The 13,540-nt window shown below is 36.0% G+C and overlaps 1 protein-coding gene across 3 annotated transcripts in view; it reads right to left on the bottom strand.

Moving 5' to 3' along the window:
- LOC109169879 overlaps positions 1-13,540 on the bottom strand; it is a 44,337-nt gene that overhangs the window by 17,320 nt on the left and 13,477 nt on the right. For all 3 annotated transcript variants that reach the window (XR_002052295.1, XM_019318770.1, XM_019318772.1), the window contains 23 exons: positions 13,113-13,211; positions 12,725-12,865; positions 12,437-12,505; positions 11,420-11,830; positions 10,948-11,274; positions 10,681-10,812; positions 9,978-10,091; positions 9,490-9,674; positions 8,929-9,037; positions 8,710-8,853; positions 7,748-8,023; positions 6,792-7,406; positions 5,956-6,171; positions 4,119-4,222; positions 3,225-3,520; positions 3,037-3,121; positions 2,145-2,834; positions 1,732-2,050; positions 1,467-1,625; positions 1,209-1,372; positions 949-1,129; positions 601-870; positions 308-514 (listed from right to left, as the gene is read on the bottom strand). Coding sequence is in view for 2 of the 3 variants with exons in the window: in XM_019318770.1 (XP_019174315.1) it covers positions 308-514; positions 601-870; positions 949-1,129; positions 1,209-1,372; positions 1,467-1,625; positions 1,732-2,050; positions 2,145-2,834; positions 3,037-3,121; positions 3,225-3,520; positions 4,119-4,222; positions 5,956-6,171; positions 6,792-7,406; positions 7,748-8,023; positions 8,710-8,853; positions 8,929-9,037; positions 9,490-9,674; positions 9,978-10,091; positions 10,681-10,812; positions 10,948-11,274; positions 11,420-11,830; positions 12,437-12,505; positions 12,725-12,865; positions 13,113-13,211 (5,313 nt within the window). In the remaining variant the exon portion in view is untranslated. The remainder of the gene's footprint in view (positions 1-307; positions 515-600; positions 871-948; positions 1,130-1,208; positions 1,373-1,466; positions 1,626-1,731; positions 2,051-2,144; positions 2,835-3,036; positions 3,122-3,224; positions 3,521-4,118; positions 4,223-5,955; positions 6,172-6,791; positions 7,407-7,747; positions 8,024-8,709; positions 8,854-8,928; positions 9,038-9,489; positions 9,675-9,977; positions 10,092-10,680; positions 10,813-10,947; positions 11,275-11,419; positions 11,831-12,436; positions 12,506-12,724; positions 12,866-13,112; positions 13,212-13,540) is intronic.

The raw sequence follows: 13,540 nt of genomic DNA, 5'->3' as shown, positions 1-13,540 counted from the left end.
TCAATGTGGCAAGATAAAAGAACTCATTTCCTAATTCCTATATAAGCCAACAAAATGAACTGATAAGCTTTGAAGTACAGAAGGGATAAAACATACAGAATGTTAGTACTTCAGAATAGAATCATGGCACAGATAGAGAATTTAACAAAAACCTGATTCAGCCAGGAATTTAACAATTTGGGCATTTGCAGTATTCTTTACTAGAACTTTTTCCTTGTCATTTCTTTTTCTCCCATCATTTACTAAGATGAAAATCAACAAAAGAAGATAAGAGTCCTTATAACTGTTCACAATTGTCAAGTATTACCTTCCGGGGAACTTCAAATATAAATAGTTCATTCCATTTAGCCATACCCTCATCCTGACCATTTCTTTTAGCAATTAATGGTTTCACACATTTGGTTCTGGCACTCTGAGGAAAAACTTTTTGCTGGCTTGTATCCTGACTCTCCACAACCAAGCGTAACGCACAGAAGAGGTTATGACTGTTGCCGTCATCAACAACAGGCAAACACTGAACAAAAAACTGATAAAAATTAAATCTGACACCAAAAGATGCAAAAGTGAGAGTGGCCATCAAAGAAAGGGGAAGGTGGCAACCTTTGCTTCAACAATATGAACAGTAACATAACGTCGATGTTCCCTTGATTCTTCAGTAACATTTAATCTATCAGAAAACCTTGGAGGTGGAATCCACAGAGAGGCAGAAGAATCAGGAGCTAGTAATTCAACTGCATCTGACTGCTCTTCCACTTTTTTCAAATATATATCACATCCAAGTTTATTTTCTACAACCAAAGTCTGAAACTCATCATCATCCAATGCTGAAAAAGTTGAACTTTGATGATCTGTGTCATGACCAAGAGCTTCCTGCAAAAGTAACAAGCAACAGTTAGAAACAGCAATGTTTTTTAATAGAATTAAATAACTATCATGACTTGCTGTCACCTCAAATAACTTGAGGGCTTTTTGTTCAAGTTCCCTCTGTTTCCTCCAAGAATCAACAGTCTGGGCCAAGGTGCCAAGATTTGCTGCACTAATATTTATATTTAAGATACTGGTTGCTGCAATGCGTAGTCTTTTGCCAAGATTTGATGATGAATGAACATTTGTTTCATACGTCTCAAATCTGCAAAAGGCAAAACAATATTACTGGAATTGGAACAAAATTGGAGAAATGATAAAGAATCCAGCTAAAGATAGATTACTTGTATATTCCTTCAAATGGCTCTACAAGTGGCTCCCATGCCTCTAGATGTGTATTGAAAGTTGATGCAGCTATTGAAGAAATGAGTACAGCATTCATTGCTTCCATCCGACCATGTGTTGCAAGTTTGAGATTTGTGATTGTGACATCAAAAAGTGGTGTCATCTGGCAATAACACAAACCAGTTGATATATAACACAACAGAAAATGGATTGAACTGAATTTATTAAAAATAGGCAAACTTCAAGTCACTGCAAACCATTCCACATAAGCTGTCCAAAAAGGTAATAGAAAAACATCTTATTTTCATCTCAGCTGTCACATTGTCTCTTGTTTTAGGCTTCACTGAATCACCAATAGCAAAAGCCAGCCTAGTTGAAGGCTTTTTCAGATCAGGTCGTGCAAGAAATGTGCAGGCCTATAGATACCAATTAGAAAAGTAAGAACTAAAGGGAAATAAATAGTTTCAAGAGGCCAAAAAAAGCAGACCAATAAGAAGATCACTCAACTTCTCTAAGTGTTACCTGATTCTCAACTTTCCAAATGCTCCAGCATTGAGAAGCCTTGGAGCTTGATGATCTTGAGATTGGAATCTCAACAATATTAGATCCACTCACAAGATCCATCCTTGGACAGCAGAAAGATTCTAAAGGAGGTGCTTCATCATGTCGCGTCACTACACACCCTAAGGTAGCATAACCAGGAGGAGCAACTGGATACCAAAAGACAGCTTCTTCCAGACCTTTTACCGCAATATGGGCCACCTTTGTAAATTGCACAGGATTTGATGAAATTTCAGGATCGTCAGCCTTAAATATCATACCCAAGGGAGGTGGCTCTTGGCTGTAGCAAAGTGAGATGTCACATATGAATACTTAAGATAAAGATTAAATAAGGGAACACTATACTGAAAGATGATTAATTAACAGAGTGCTACCCCTCAGTTATGCAGTCACCCAGCACTGCGTAACCTGGACGTGTTATAGGTCTCCATATGGAAACTGGCCGTCGAAGATCACTACCCCTGTCCCACCAGATTCTCTCAAAATTTGGAGTTGATATATAATAAGAGGTTGCTTTAGAAATTGATCTGATGATATCCCATCCTGATGTTGCATTTGGTTGCACGCGCTCATGCTCAAAAGTAAGATCAGGGGAAGGATGAATTGAGAAAGAATTGTACCAACTTGAGTTCCAAAGGAGAAGATGGTTCAGATCAAAACAAGAGTCTTTTGGAGGATATTCAGTAGATGGATGTGCATAAAATGACCCAAGAGCATTATCCAAACGCCATATGCTATACCCAGATGTAAATGAAGCACTCACAGCAGCATTGAATATGCATTCCGAATATGATGTTGATGTTACTAGATCAAGACGTATGCAATGAACAATGTGACTTGGAGGCGGTTGGCTTCCTATGTGAGCAACACACCCTACTGCCACATATCCAGGTGGTGCAATTGGCAGCCAAAGAGAACAATCATCATCTGCACCTGCACAAACTTGTGTCCCAGCTGGTCCTTGTATTCCAGAAAATATGCCTATGAGCTTGTAACCAAGAGGCTTACGCACACGCCCATATGTATTGCTAATGGCCACAACAGCTTGAGAAGGAGGATTTGGCCTAAAAGTAAGTTACATATCTCATACATTAGGCAAAAATTACATTCTTAAGGACAATTATAAAATTTGGACAACTCAAACAAGACAGACAAAAGATGTAGTAGACTAGTAACAGATTTCTATTTGAGAATGTATTCAGATATAAAAAAGAATTGCGTTATCAGAGGAGGAGAGATAAATGCAGATTTACTGGTTCTCATTACCTTGAGGTCACACAGTCTCCCAGGATGACATAGTTTGGAGGAGCTCTAGGCCTCCAAAACGTAATATTGTTAAGGAGCCCAGTTTCTGCAAGCATGTAACACAATCAAACATACAAATACAGTGCACCTGATGATGGCTAAAACATGATCAAGGAGAACACTTTGCCAAAAAAAAAAAAAACAAAGACCTTTAGGAGACAGCCAAATGCGATCAAAATGAGTACAAGGGGAAAGAGGATCGGCATTTCCAAATTGTAGTGTTGTTGCTAACTGAATTTGCAAATTGAGTAAAAGGGAGATAACACCTAGAGAGAGATGGGCATATATATCTGTGGAGATTAAAGATATATTTGTCTTGTCCTTAACAGAGGTATATCCACCAGAAATGTCCACTGGATCAAGAATGATTAGCCCAGAACCAGCCTCAACAGTGAGATCCTTCAAGAGACCCCGAATCCATCTATCATTTTCTTTTGCAGCGTACCTGCACAAAAAAAATAATAATAATAAAAATAAAAATAAAAATAAAAAAACAGATATTTATGAGAATTTAATTTGTAATATGTGTGCCACATAGATTGCCAGTGTAAACAAAGTATAAATGAAGTATAAATGCTAAGTGGAGAGAAAAAAGAATTACACAAATACCAACATTTACCACATATGCTAGTAAATGAAAGATTGAAGTTTACACAAATGGCAATCCCCAAATAAATCACAAACATTGTGGCATAGTAAGTAGAAGCTTAAGCTCAAACATTGAAAGCAAACAACATTGAAATCCAATTTGCATAGCAGAAGAAACATTATACAAGTTAAGAAAGTCTTGATCCTAGTGTGTAGATGGGGCCAATTAAATGAATTCTATTTCCAGTCAACTCCATTAAGTGCAAAGTCTGTTGCACAGAATGTACCAACTGTTTGGGTGCAGAACACATTTAACACCTGTACCCACATTTTTTTTTAACATTTCATCTGCAATATATATATATAAGATATAAACAAGAAAGTGCCCCAAATTGCAAAACGTAATACATTCTCACTTCTGCCAGAATTACATTTCAAGTGACCAAGAGTCTTACATGAAGCTAAAGTCCACTTTTGCTCGAAGGAGCTTTTCACCACATGATGAATTGTCTAATGATGACTTGCTGCTGTCATAAAAAGTGAATTCAGGAGAAACAACCTGGAAACAGTAAAATAATGGAGAAAGAGAATCAATGAAAGAAGTTTATACACGTACATATGAATGTAAGTAATTGTATGTAAGTCGAAACTAAAAGTGAAGAGCAATGATCATAATTCCAGTAAATATGTAAATAAAACACCACAAGGGAAAAAAAAAAAAACAAAAAAAAAACAAAAAAAAAAACACACACACACACACAAACAAAAACAAAAACAAGGGTTTTATTTCCACTAAAAAATTTTAGGATCTTTGCATCATCATAGCAATAAATAAGAAATTTTAGGATCTTTGCATCATCAGTACCATTAAGAAATTATTGAAGGCCCAGTGCATGTAGATGTTTCAGTAAGCTAAAAGGCATTTATGGAACAAATATGACATGGACCAAGGCCAAATAATGGCTAATACATCAGAGAGTTGGACATAGTGATGGCAGAAAACAGCGCCACCTGAAGGAGAGTAGAAACGAGGTTGCTAAGCCAGTGGAGAGCCCCTGTAACTTGTGGTAGAACATTGAGTCAAGAAATGGGGCTTCACAACAGGTCTTGAGACCTAGTGAAGTTCCCCTGTCATTTTGTGTCAGAAAACAAGCTGAGCAACGGGATTGGATGACAGGATTAGTAAACCAGCCATGTAGGCCAAAGAAATTGGACAATTTGCAAAGGCTTTGGTATTTTGGCCAATCATATTGAAGTGATTCAAGAGTTCCAAGACTATATGGAAAACTAAAAGAATCCTCTACAGATATTATGTGTTGAGTTTCCTATGATTCAGACTTTATCATGATTAAAATCAGGCTAAATGTTGATTTCAGTGCACAACAGCTATTGAAGGAAAAATACTGAAGTTCTGGCAAACTGTGAAGTATTGAGAAAGATGTAGAAGGATTTGTTGTATTACTTCCATGTCTCAATGGGGAGACAACAGACAAATATATACAGATTCAAAGGACACAATCCTACAGACACAACTCTACACAATTAACAAACATATTCCTACAGACAACTTCTGTGTTTCAACATGAAGGACCTTGCGATGATCCCTGTGACTTTAAGGCAGTAGCAAGGTAGAGCAACAAGCTTGGTTGACAGGACCATTGAACATGTGGAAACAATCCTGAAGGCGGCATCTCACACAGAATTTAGAATATTCCCTTGTTATTCAGACTTTTCATGCTTTAAGAAGTTGAACCTCTATGCTTCACTTGGGCTTATAAATACCCAACTACCCAAGTCTTGCATCTTATAGAGGAACTTATGTCTATTTGAATGTTTGCAATAAGATTTCTCTCTTCACAATAGATTGGGGTCTATAGATGGATTGGTGAAAGCACCTTGCTAGATTCTTGTTCGTCATTGTGGGAAGATAGCGAGATTTTCCCTGTCAGATTCAGGAGGGCTAGGGTGTATTGGACAAAGGAGTCAGGTCCAATGGCAAGTCACGTTGGGTTCACATCAAAATACATCATGCTTTGGAAAAATGAAGACTAGCCCATTAATTTAAAAAAGTAAAAATACCAATCATCCCCACAACCCTTGCTAAATTAACAGTACCAACCAAAACTAAGTAGCAATATATTAATCTGCTAATATCCAAAAAATTTCTTATTGAATGAAATAAGAGCAACAAACTCTTGGCCCGTACCATCCAGACAATACAGAACATAATGCAACATTAAAATTGACAAAAGAAAATAGAGTGCCACTATCTACATAGAAACTAAAATTTACCTGCGCTTCAAAACTGTAGCTTTGCACCTCACTTGCCCCACTCTGGACAGCGTCTGAAGCATCAGAAGTATAGAAAAATTCGTCCATGTTCTTGGGACTATTCTCACTACTATTAATGTCACTCTCTACCAGCAAAATTTCAACACCATCTTCTCGGGACACAGAGTAGCTGCTATCATTGCTTAAATATGTATACCTCGTCAATAGCAAGCCATTCTGAACAAAGAACAAGTGAAACGCACAAATCATTAACAAGGGCACCACATAAGGTCATCCAAACTACGATCTTAAAGAAATGATCAACATAATAAAATTGATCTATTTTGATTTGTTTGACTTGATTATTCAGTTCCAGAGTGACATAGGCTTTTAATCTGTTAACTCTTTACTATTGGGGGATTGTCTTTGGTCCAACCTAGAAAAACCAAAAACTGAAACAAACCTGAAGTATCTTTTTGTCAAAATAAATAAATAACTAAATAAAATCACCCAGTATTGTCTCCTCCAATTCCCAGTATTATTTTATGTTGCCTACTTGGTTTATGGCTTAATTTTATTCAAGTTGGTATGTTTAAAATTTACATCTTGTTGAAGATTTATTTTTAAATTTGAAAATTTGGACCTAAGGTTCAAGGTAAGCTGAGCAAATGAAGAACTTGAGTTGATCAATTTATGAAAGGTAATGCGAGAAGCAAATAACATAGTAGAAATTCATACTTATACAAATAGTAGGCCGCATAGAAGACACTTCTCAACTTTCACAATGCATAGTAAGAATATATCATTAATAAGAAAGAATATGTAATGAGATCAAATAGATGAGGAAATAATAGTACCTCAAATTTCACATTCACAAATCTCAACCTCTTGCCCCTTCCAACAATGATAATATATTTAGCTTCGGAAGAATGGAATTCTTTCACCTCCTCACTGGTGAGGCGAATGGTTTTTCCACAACCATCATATGTGTATTCATCAATACCTACAGCATCAGCTACTAACTGCCTACTAGGGGATAAGTGCACTATATCTTCTGTCTGTTTGTAAAATGGAGCAGACAGAACTATGCTGCTGTTCTTTACAATTGGATCATTTTTAGGATCCATCATTTCTTCCCAACCAGTTATTGTTCCCAAAGATGGAACAAAATACTCACAGACAGCAAGTAAGAAATCAGGAGCAACTAGAATACGAGGCTGCTGAATCCGAACAACAAATGATTTTGATGACATTCGCCATCGACAATCCATCAAAAACATTGTTGAGGTTGGAAGCTCAACATGCGCATCAGGTGACATCTGTTTATGAACATCAGTGCATGATCCAAGCATCAGACGCATTTCAGGTTTTGTATCAGGGCGAATATCTAAAATAGAGAACATGGGGATTGTAACATAAAGATCAGCTTCAGACAAAGAAGTCATGCGGTATGACACCCAAAGACCTTCAAGCTGCAATAAGCAATTACATCAGAAAAGTCTTATATGTGCTTGACATGGTTTTTAAGAAAATATATAAAATGCCACTTCCTTTAAATTTTGCCCCTCTAATCTTTTTTTTTTAAGGGTAAATTGGGAAAACTAAAAAACTAGCAATGTTCAAATTAGGAAAGTGGACAATATTTTGAAATGACCTATTAAAATGAGATAGAAGGAGCATATAACACCAGACAAGATACTTTTAAAAGAAAAGATACACTGAACTTGCTAAGAATCCAACTGTAACTGCAATAACTCCTCGGATTGACATGCTCAGAACTATAAACCACATACAAAATAAGATGCATACTCACAGCAACATGAGCTAAATGTGATTCCTCATGGACGCCATTGCATAACTCCAGCAAGGCATAACCCACTTCAACAGCCATTATAGTAACTGTCCGTGACAGGAGTATTTGACTATTCATGTTCACTTTATCAGCTAGCAACCGTATTGTATCTTTTGAAGTAGATTTGTTGCTACGGAAAACAGGTGGAAGTCTAGGTGGCTCAGACAAGTTCATGCAGATACAATCTAGAATAACATTGTATTCCTTATCTGACATCACCCAATGTAGCAAGCCAATCTGTTTCAGAAAGAAAAATCATAATATATACATACAGACAAGCCCTACTGCAAACATTTAATTCTTAGTGCAACACTTGTTATGACACATTAGCACAGCCAAAATTTTAAATTAATAAAATTAAATAAAAATAAAAAATAAAAAATAAAAAATAAAAAAGAGAAAAGTTATATGACATTGTAATAGTAAATTTACCAAAAAGGGAGAGGTTTAAGCAACTGTGCATTTCAATGGCATCAAACCTTAGCCTTTATCCTTTCAAAAAAAACATACTTGTGTTGGAAGTGTCTAGACACTATCAGTTTGGCATGTATAAAAGTGCATCACAAAAGATGAATCTAAGAACATGCCAAACATATACTAACCATGCTTAACTAACATGCTTAGTTAACACCATGTTGTTAATCTTTTTGTAAGTAAAAGTTAACATGATAATAACCCAAATCCTTCTAAGTATAGCTGAATCATTTGCATAACTTAACTGTGCTACACACAGCCATTTATGCACAAACAGGCAATTGGAATCATTTGCATAACTTAACTGTGCTACACACAGCCATTTATGCACAAACAGGCAATTGAAATCATGAAAACCAGATAACGGGAAATTTTCAAAAATAAATAAAAACAGGTTTACTGAAATTTAAAATTATTGATAGAGGGAAACATTGGATGAAAGGACCAACCTTAACTTCCAATGCAAATGTAGGAACCTTTCGGAACACATCCCGTAGACTGCGGCGCACATAAATATGAATGTCTCTGCCTTCACGTATCATTGGTTTGCCAATACGTCCACCAATTCCAACAGCCATATTAATACCTAGAATCTGCAATTTGCAACACATATAAGAATAGCTGCAGTCAAGCCCTATTTTTTAATTATAAACAACAAACGTAAATACCTCAGCATCAAGAACATCAACATGGACTGCAGAAGGATCTTTTTCAGGAGATCCAATCCAGCTAACTTCATTTTCAATTCGAAGATGGCCAAGATCAAGTTGCATGAACCTGCATTATTAACTGATCTTAGACTAAAAAAAACATTTATAAAAAATAAAATAAAAATAAAAAAGCATACTTCATGTTTCAGTTGAAATGTGTGTGTGTTGAAGCTCATGCTTAAAACATGAAAAATAAACAAATTCACAATGAAAGGAAAATAGGAAATCTACATAGAAGTTCAGCTGGGAAAAAAGTAATGCAATGAAGTTCCAAAATAATGATTCCACATATTCATAAAGAAAAACTAGGAGAAGAGAGGAGGTTGGCTAAAGCATGCATAGGAAAACAATATCCTTCAAACAAATTTTGTGTGCGTCCTCATTTTTTTTATGACAAAAAAGGTCCATATTAGACTAGAACAAGGTGAAACAAGTCAAAATGCTTCTGTTCAAGAGAGATCATAAACAATCTGAAGGTCTGGAGTTAAAAGAGTTAATGTGGTTCGGATAGTCACTAACTCTTCGCTTGTGGAATTCCTTGGTACAATTATTAGAGGAGTATCCAGTGAAAGATCCAGCTTTACTGCAGAGGCTCCATCAATCTCATATTTTTCTATCAACCACTCAATCCCTCCAACTTTATCAACAAGCTTAATAGCTTCCTCAGTATGTGGAGCAGCAAGCCCCATAAAATATGCAGTAATCTGTAGAAGCACATATTGGAATCAGTCAGTTCCAAAACATGGCCAACACTTCCACTCCCAATTATGTCATTGAGCAGGCTGTCATTACATTTCATATCAGAAGTGTTAATTTTCTCATTCAAGCTTATACCACAAAAATGCAAGTAAACCCACTTTTATCCAGATATAAAGACAGAAGGACCTCTCTAGTCTTTTCCAGCTTTGACTAATTATTTAAGGAAGAAAAGGAGAGAACATTTCATGAAAAAGACAAAATAAAAGTAAAACATGTAGCAATACAATGTAAATAATTGATAAGCTCACCTCTTGAACAAATCTATACAGGAAAACTATTCGAACTGCTGAAAGTCGGCCACGTAAGCTATAATCATACCCTTCATAATCATCATCTTCGGAATTGTGAGAGTTAAATGCAAACTGAGACACAGGCAGTATCAGTGTTATATTAGAGTTTGCACGAGCGTGAGAGGCTTTTCATGTGTGTATGTGGTAGTGGGAAAGTGGAAATTTCTAAGTTTATCTATAATACTCTTGTGAACTTAAAATATTTCTTGGTGCATCTTAATAACCCCAACTTTCCTGAAAATATAGAACAATATGCGGGTTATTTTATCAGTGTATTATGTCAGTTTTGATAACATTAAATAAGCAACCTCTTATTGCCAGTTATTGTGGATAATATTATACTTCTCAAGTCATATAGTGTGCACAGCACCCCCCACCCCCCCACACAAAAAATGAAAAAATATTACATGACACCCTCTTTTAAGCTTTTCATACCAACACTTACACATTTTAGATCAAGCTTCTCTGTTTTAGATAAAGCTCAAACAGAATCAGACAGGAATCGTTTTCTCCTGTCTAGAATAAAGCTATAATGAAACAGGCAGAAAAGGAGCGAAACTCATATAAGCTTCACCTGGACAACTTGCAGGCAGCAAAAACTCTAAAGATAGCATTATGGATATCCTTCTCTAATTCAAATATAAAAAGAAACTATTAGTACCTGAATAAGTGATTCCGACTCTTGATTGCGTATATCACAAAGCCATCCCCATCGCTGATCTGACCCTAGTGTCAGATCACAAAGTCGGAAGTTTCCTAGAGTGCCTTCTATTGAAATTGAACTAGGATGAACCTAATCATAAGAATAGTGTAAAGAAAAATTAAGGGAAAAGGATTTTGGGTCATAGTATAATAAAAAGATTGTAATTGGAGCTAGTAACTTCTCAGATTTTTACAATGAAATGCTTAAGTCACAAAATAACCCCACCTTAACATCAAGCAGAAAACTTTCTTGCACCAACATTGCAAGCTGAGAACCATCCTCTTTATTAAGGAAAACTGCAACACTGTCAACATTCATGTTCAAATTAAATACAACACGACCTTTTCCATATCCCAGCAAACCTCTGACATATTTATGCCCATGATCTTCTATCTTCTCTTTATTCATAGAGGATTCACTATCGGGATCTTTTGTGACGTTTTTACCAGTAACTTCACTACCTTTAGAACTCATATCAACGGCAAGATTGATCAAAGCAACAAGAGTTGGTCTGTTGCAAAAGAATTCCAACTTGGACATACTAATACTCATCTGAAACAATGAAATATAACATGGAATTAAACTGTTTATCAATAAAACTTTATTGGAAAAGTAATCAGCAAGTCATTGTACTATTATATGAGTTTGTTATCTATCTTCCTTCCTCTCTGCCTTAGTCAATGCTCATGAAAATTACCTGTGTATCTATACCATCATAGTCAGGAGAGCTAGGGTGTCGTGTTAAGTATGAAAGAGAGACGAAATCAGAGTCATCGGAGCCCTGTGTTTCGTAGAATACTTCACTAAAGGCACTTCTTCCCTTCACTGAATCCTTCTCCGGGGTAACGGCTTCACCAGAATCAGGCAATGATAAGAAATCTTGTAAGGCATCCGTGAATTCATCATCCTCTTCCCTTGTCATGAAAGACATCTCTTTGCCATGAGATTCCATTGTATCAGGTGAAGTAATTGCAGAGTTATCTGTCAGAACAGAGCAGACCAAGTATTGTGGACTTGAAGATGAAGAATATTGAAGTTCGTCCTTAATTTTCAGTGAGTGCAATTTTATCTTTACTGTTAAGTCACCACTACATTGTGAAACATGCACCTGCACAAGTACATACACTTCTCAGCTTCAGAGAAGGTGGTGTTATTATTCACAAATAGATAGCTAGAAAAATACAGGCACCACATAAAAAGAATGTCATAGGGAGCTTCTATATATACCAGAGGGAATGTAGAACTGATATCACTAACATACAGAGACAATTATCACATATAAAAAAACTTAACTACAGCCAAATTTTCAACATCACCAATAGAATTACTGTAAGCTGTTAAACCCAGAGGGATATTATACTGAGGGAGCACAATACAATCTACTCGGACAATAATTTACAACTTTGAGTACCCACTAATAAATTTATCAAAAGAAAAATAATTATCAGATAAAGACACATAACACATTATCTATCAACTTTCTTAAGGAAGAGAATCAGCACACAGCTGTGCAGATATTCCACACCGAGACTTGGTTATATATTAGGGATCATTCCTAGCTGAATTTTTTTTTTCCAAGTTTCATTAGCACTTGTCACTTGACAGATAATTTCATTGTCTGCTTATGCTCACATGCATAAGTGACTTTATAATAACTCCCATGGGAGACTTGTATCCAAACTCAAGACAGCATAAAAGCATAGATAGCCCAAACCTTTCCACCAGCTGCAAGAACCTCAAGGATTAGTGTCTCGTCATCTCTATCTTCTATCTCATCTCCTGTCTACAAATTGATAAAAAGGATTAGATGAAATGCACCATTATCACATAGTGTATTAAAACACCCTACAGCATTTGCCAAAAGAGAAAAACTCCTCACCAGTATGGCAGCAACCATATAAAATACATTCAACAAAACATAAAAGCTAAAGAAAGGTTGTGACGTGTGAGAGTCACTAATGGAAAAAAAGAAAAAAAAAAAAAAATTACTGAGCCACCTCACCTTCCCATACAATGATAGCTTCATCTCTACCAATGTTCCATTAACAACAAGTTCAGCCATCTTTGTATTTAAAGCACGAGCCTCAGCAAGTTCTAATGCATCATCATTTAGTTCTCCAAGTATACTAACTGATGGAGGAGCCTATATCCAAACACATCGAACATAAGGAGCATTCCAATGCTAAACAAAATAAAGGTAAGGAATATGAAAAGAAAAATAAGAAACATACTCCCTTCGTCCCATTTTATGTTTTTGGTTCGATTAACGTGGCTTGACTAAAGTTATTTACAATTCAATTTTTCGTAATAGAGTTGGATTGACCCGTGAATAATAAACAAGACAGGTAAAATGTGATAGAGAGAGTATTAATTATGAACTTATATCTTACAGAAGCACGATAGGTAGCTTGTACAAGTGTTCTCAACCAAGTAGTTTTCTCCTCTTCATCGTGAAACTCTATTATCAGTGTGCTAAATGACTCCAAGGCCTGTAAAAGAACAATGGAAAATGAACATCTAATTAAACCATAAAAGAGAGAGAAGCAAAGACATGGCTCGGATACTGCAGAAATCACATTTCTTTACCCAAAAATAATTATTTATTGAAGAAAGGACCTAAACTTTTCAAATTAGCTAACTAAATGCATGCAAGATTGTGTCTTTGACTTAAAAAGATGAATGAAACGGGAGTCAAGTAACAAAACTGTGAAAGGGTGAAGGGTTTCATCTATTTTCTCATCATAGTGCTGTACAGAACACAATATTTTATACAGGACAAGCTATGACCTAATGGACCCACTGTAACGGGCCTAGGGTT

Source organism: Ipomoea nil, unplaced genomic scaffold (genome assembly GCF_001879475.1).
Source record: "Ipomoea nil cultivar Tokyo-kokei standard unplaced genomic scaffold, Asagao_1.1 scaffold3321, whole genome shotgun sequence".
In the NCBI taxonomy this organism is placed as follows: Eukaryota; Viridiplantae; Streptophyta; class Magnoliopsida; order Solanales; family Convolvulaceae; genus Ipomoea; species Ipomoea nil.
The sequence above is the reverse complement of the archived record's forward strand: the minus strand, read 5'-3'. Positions and strand labels throughout refer to the sequence as shown.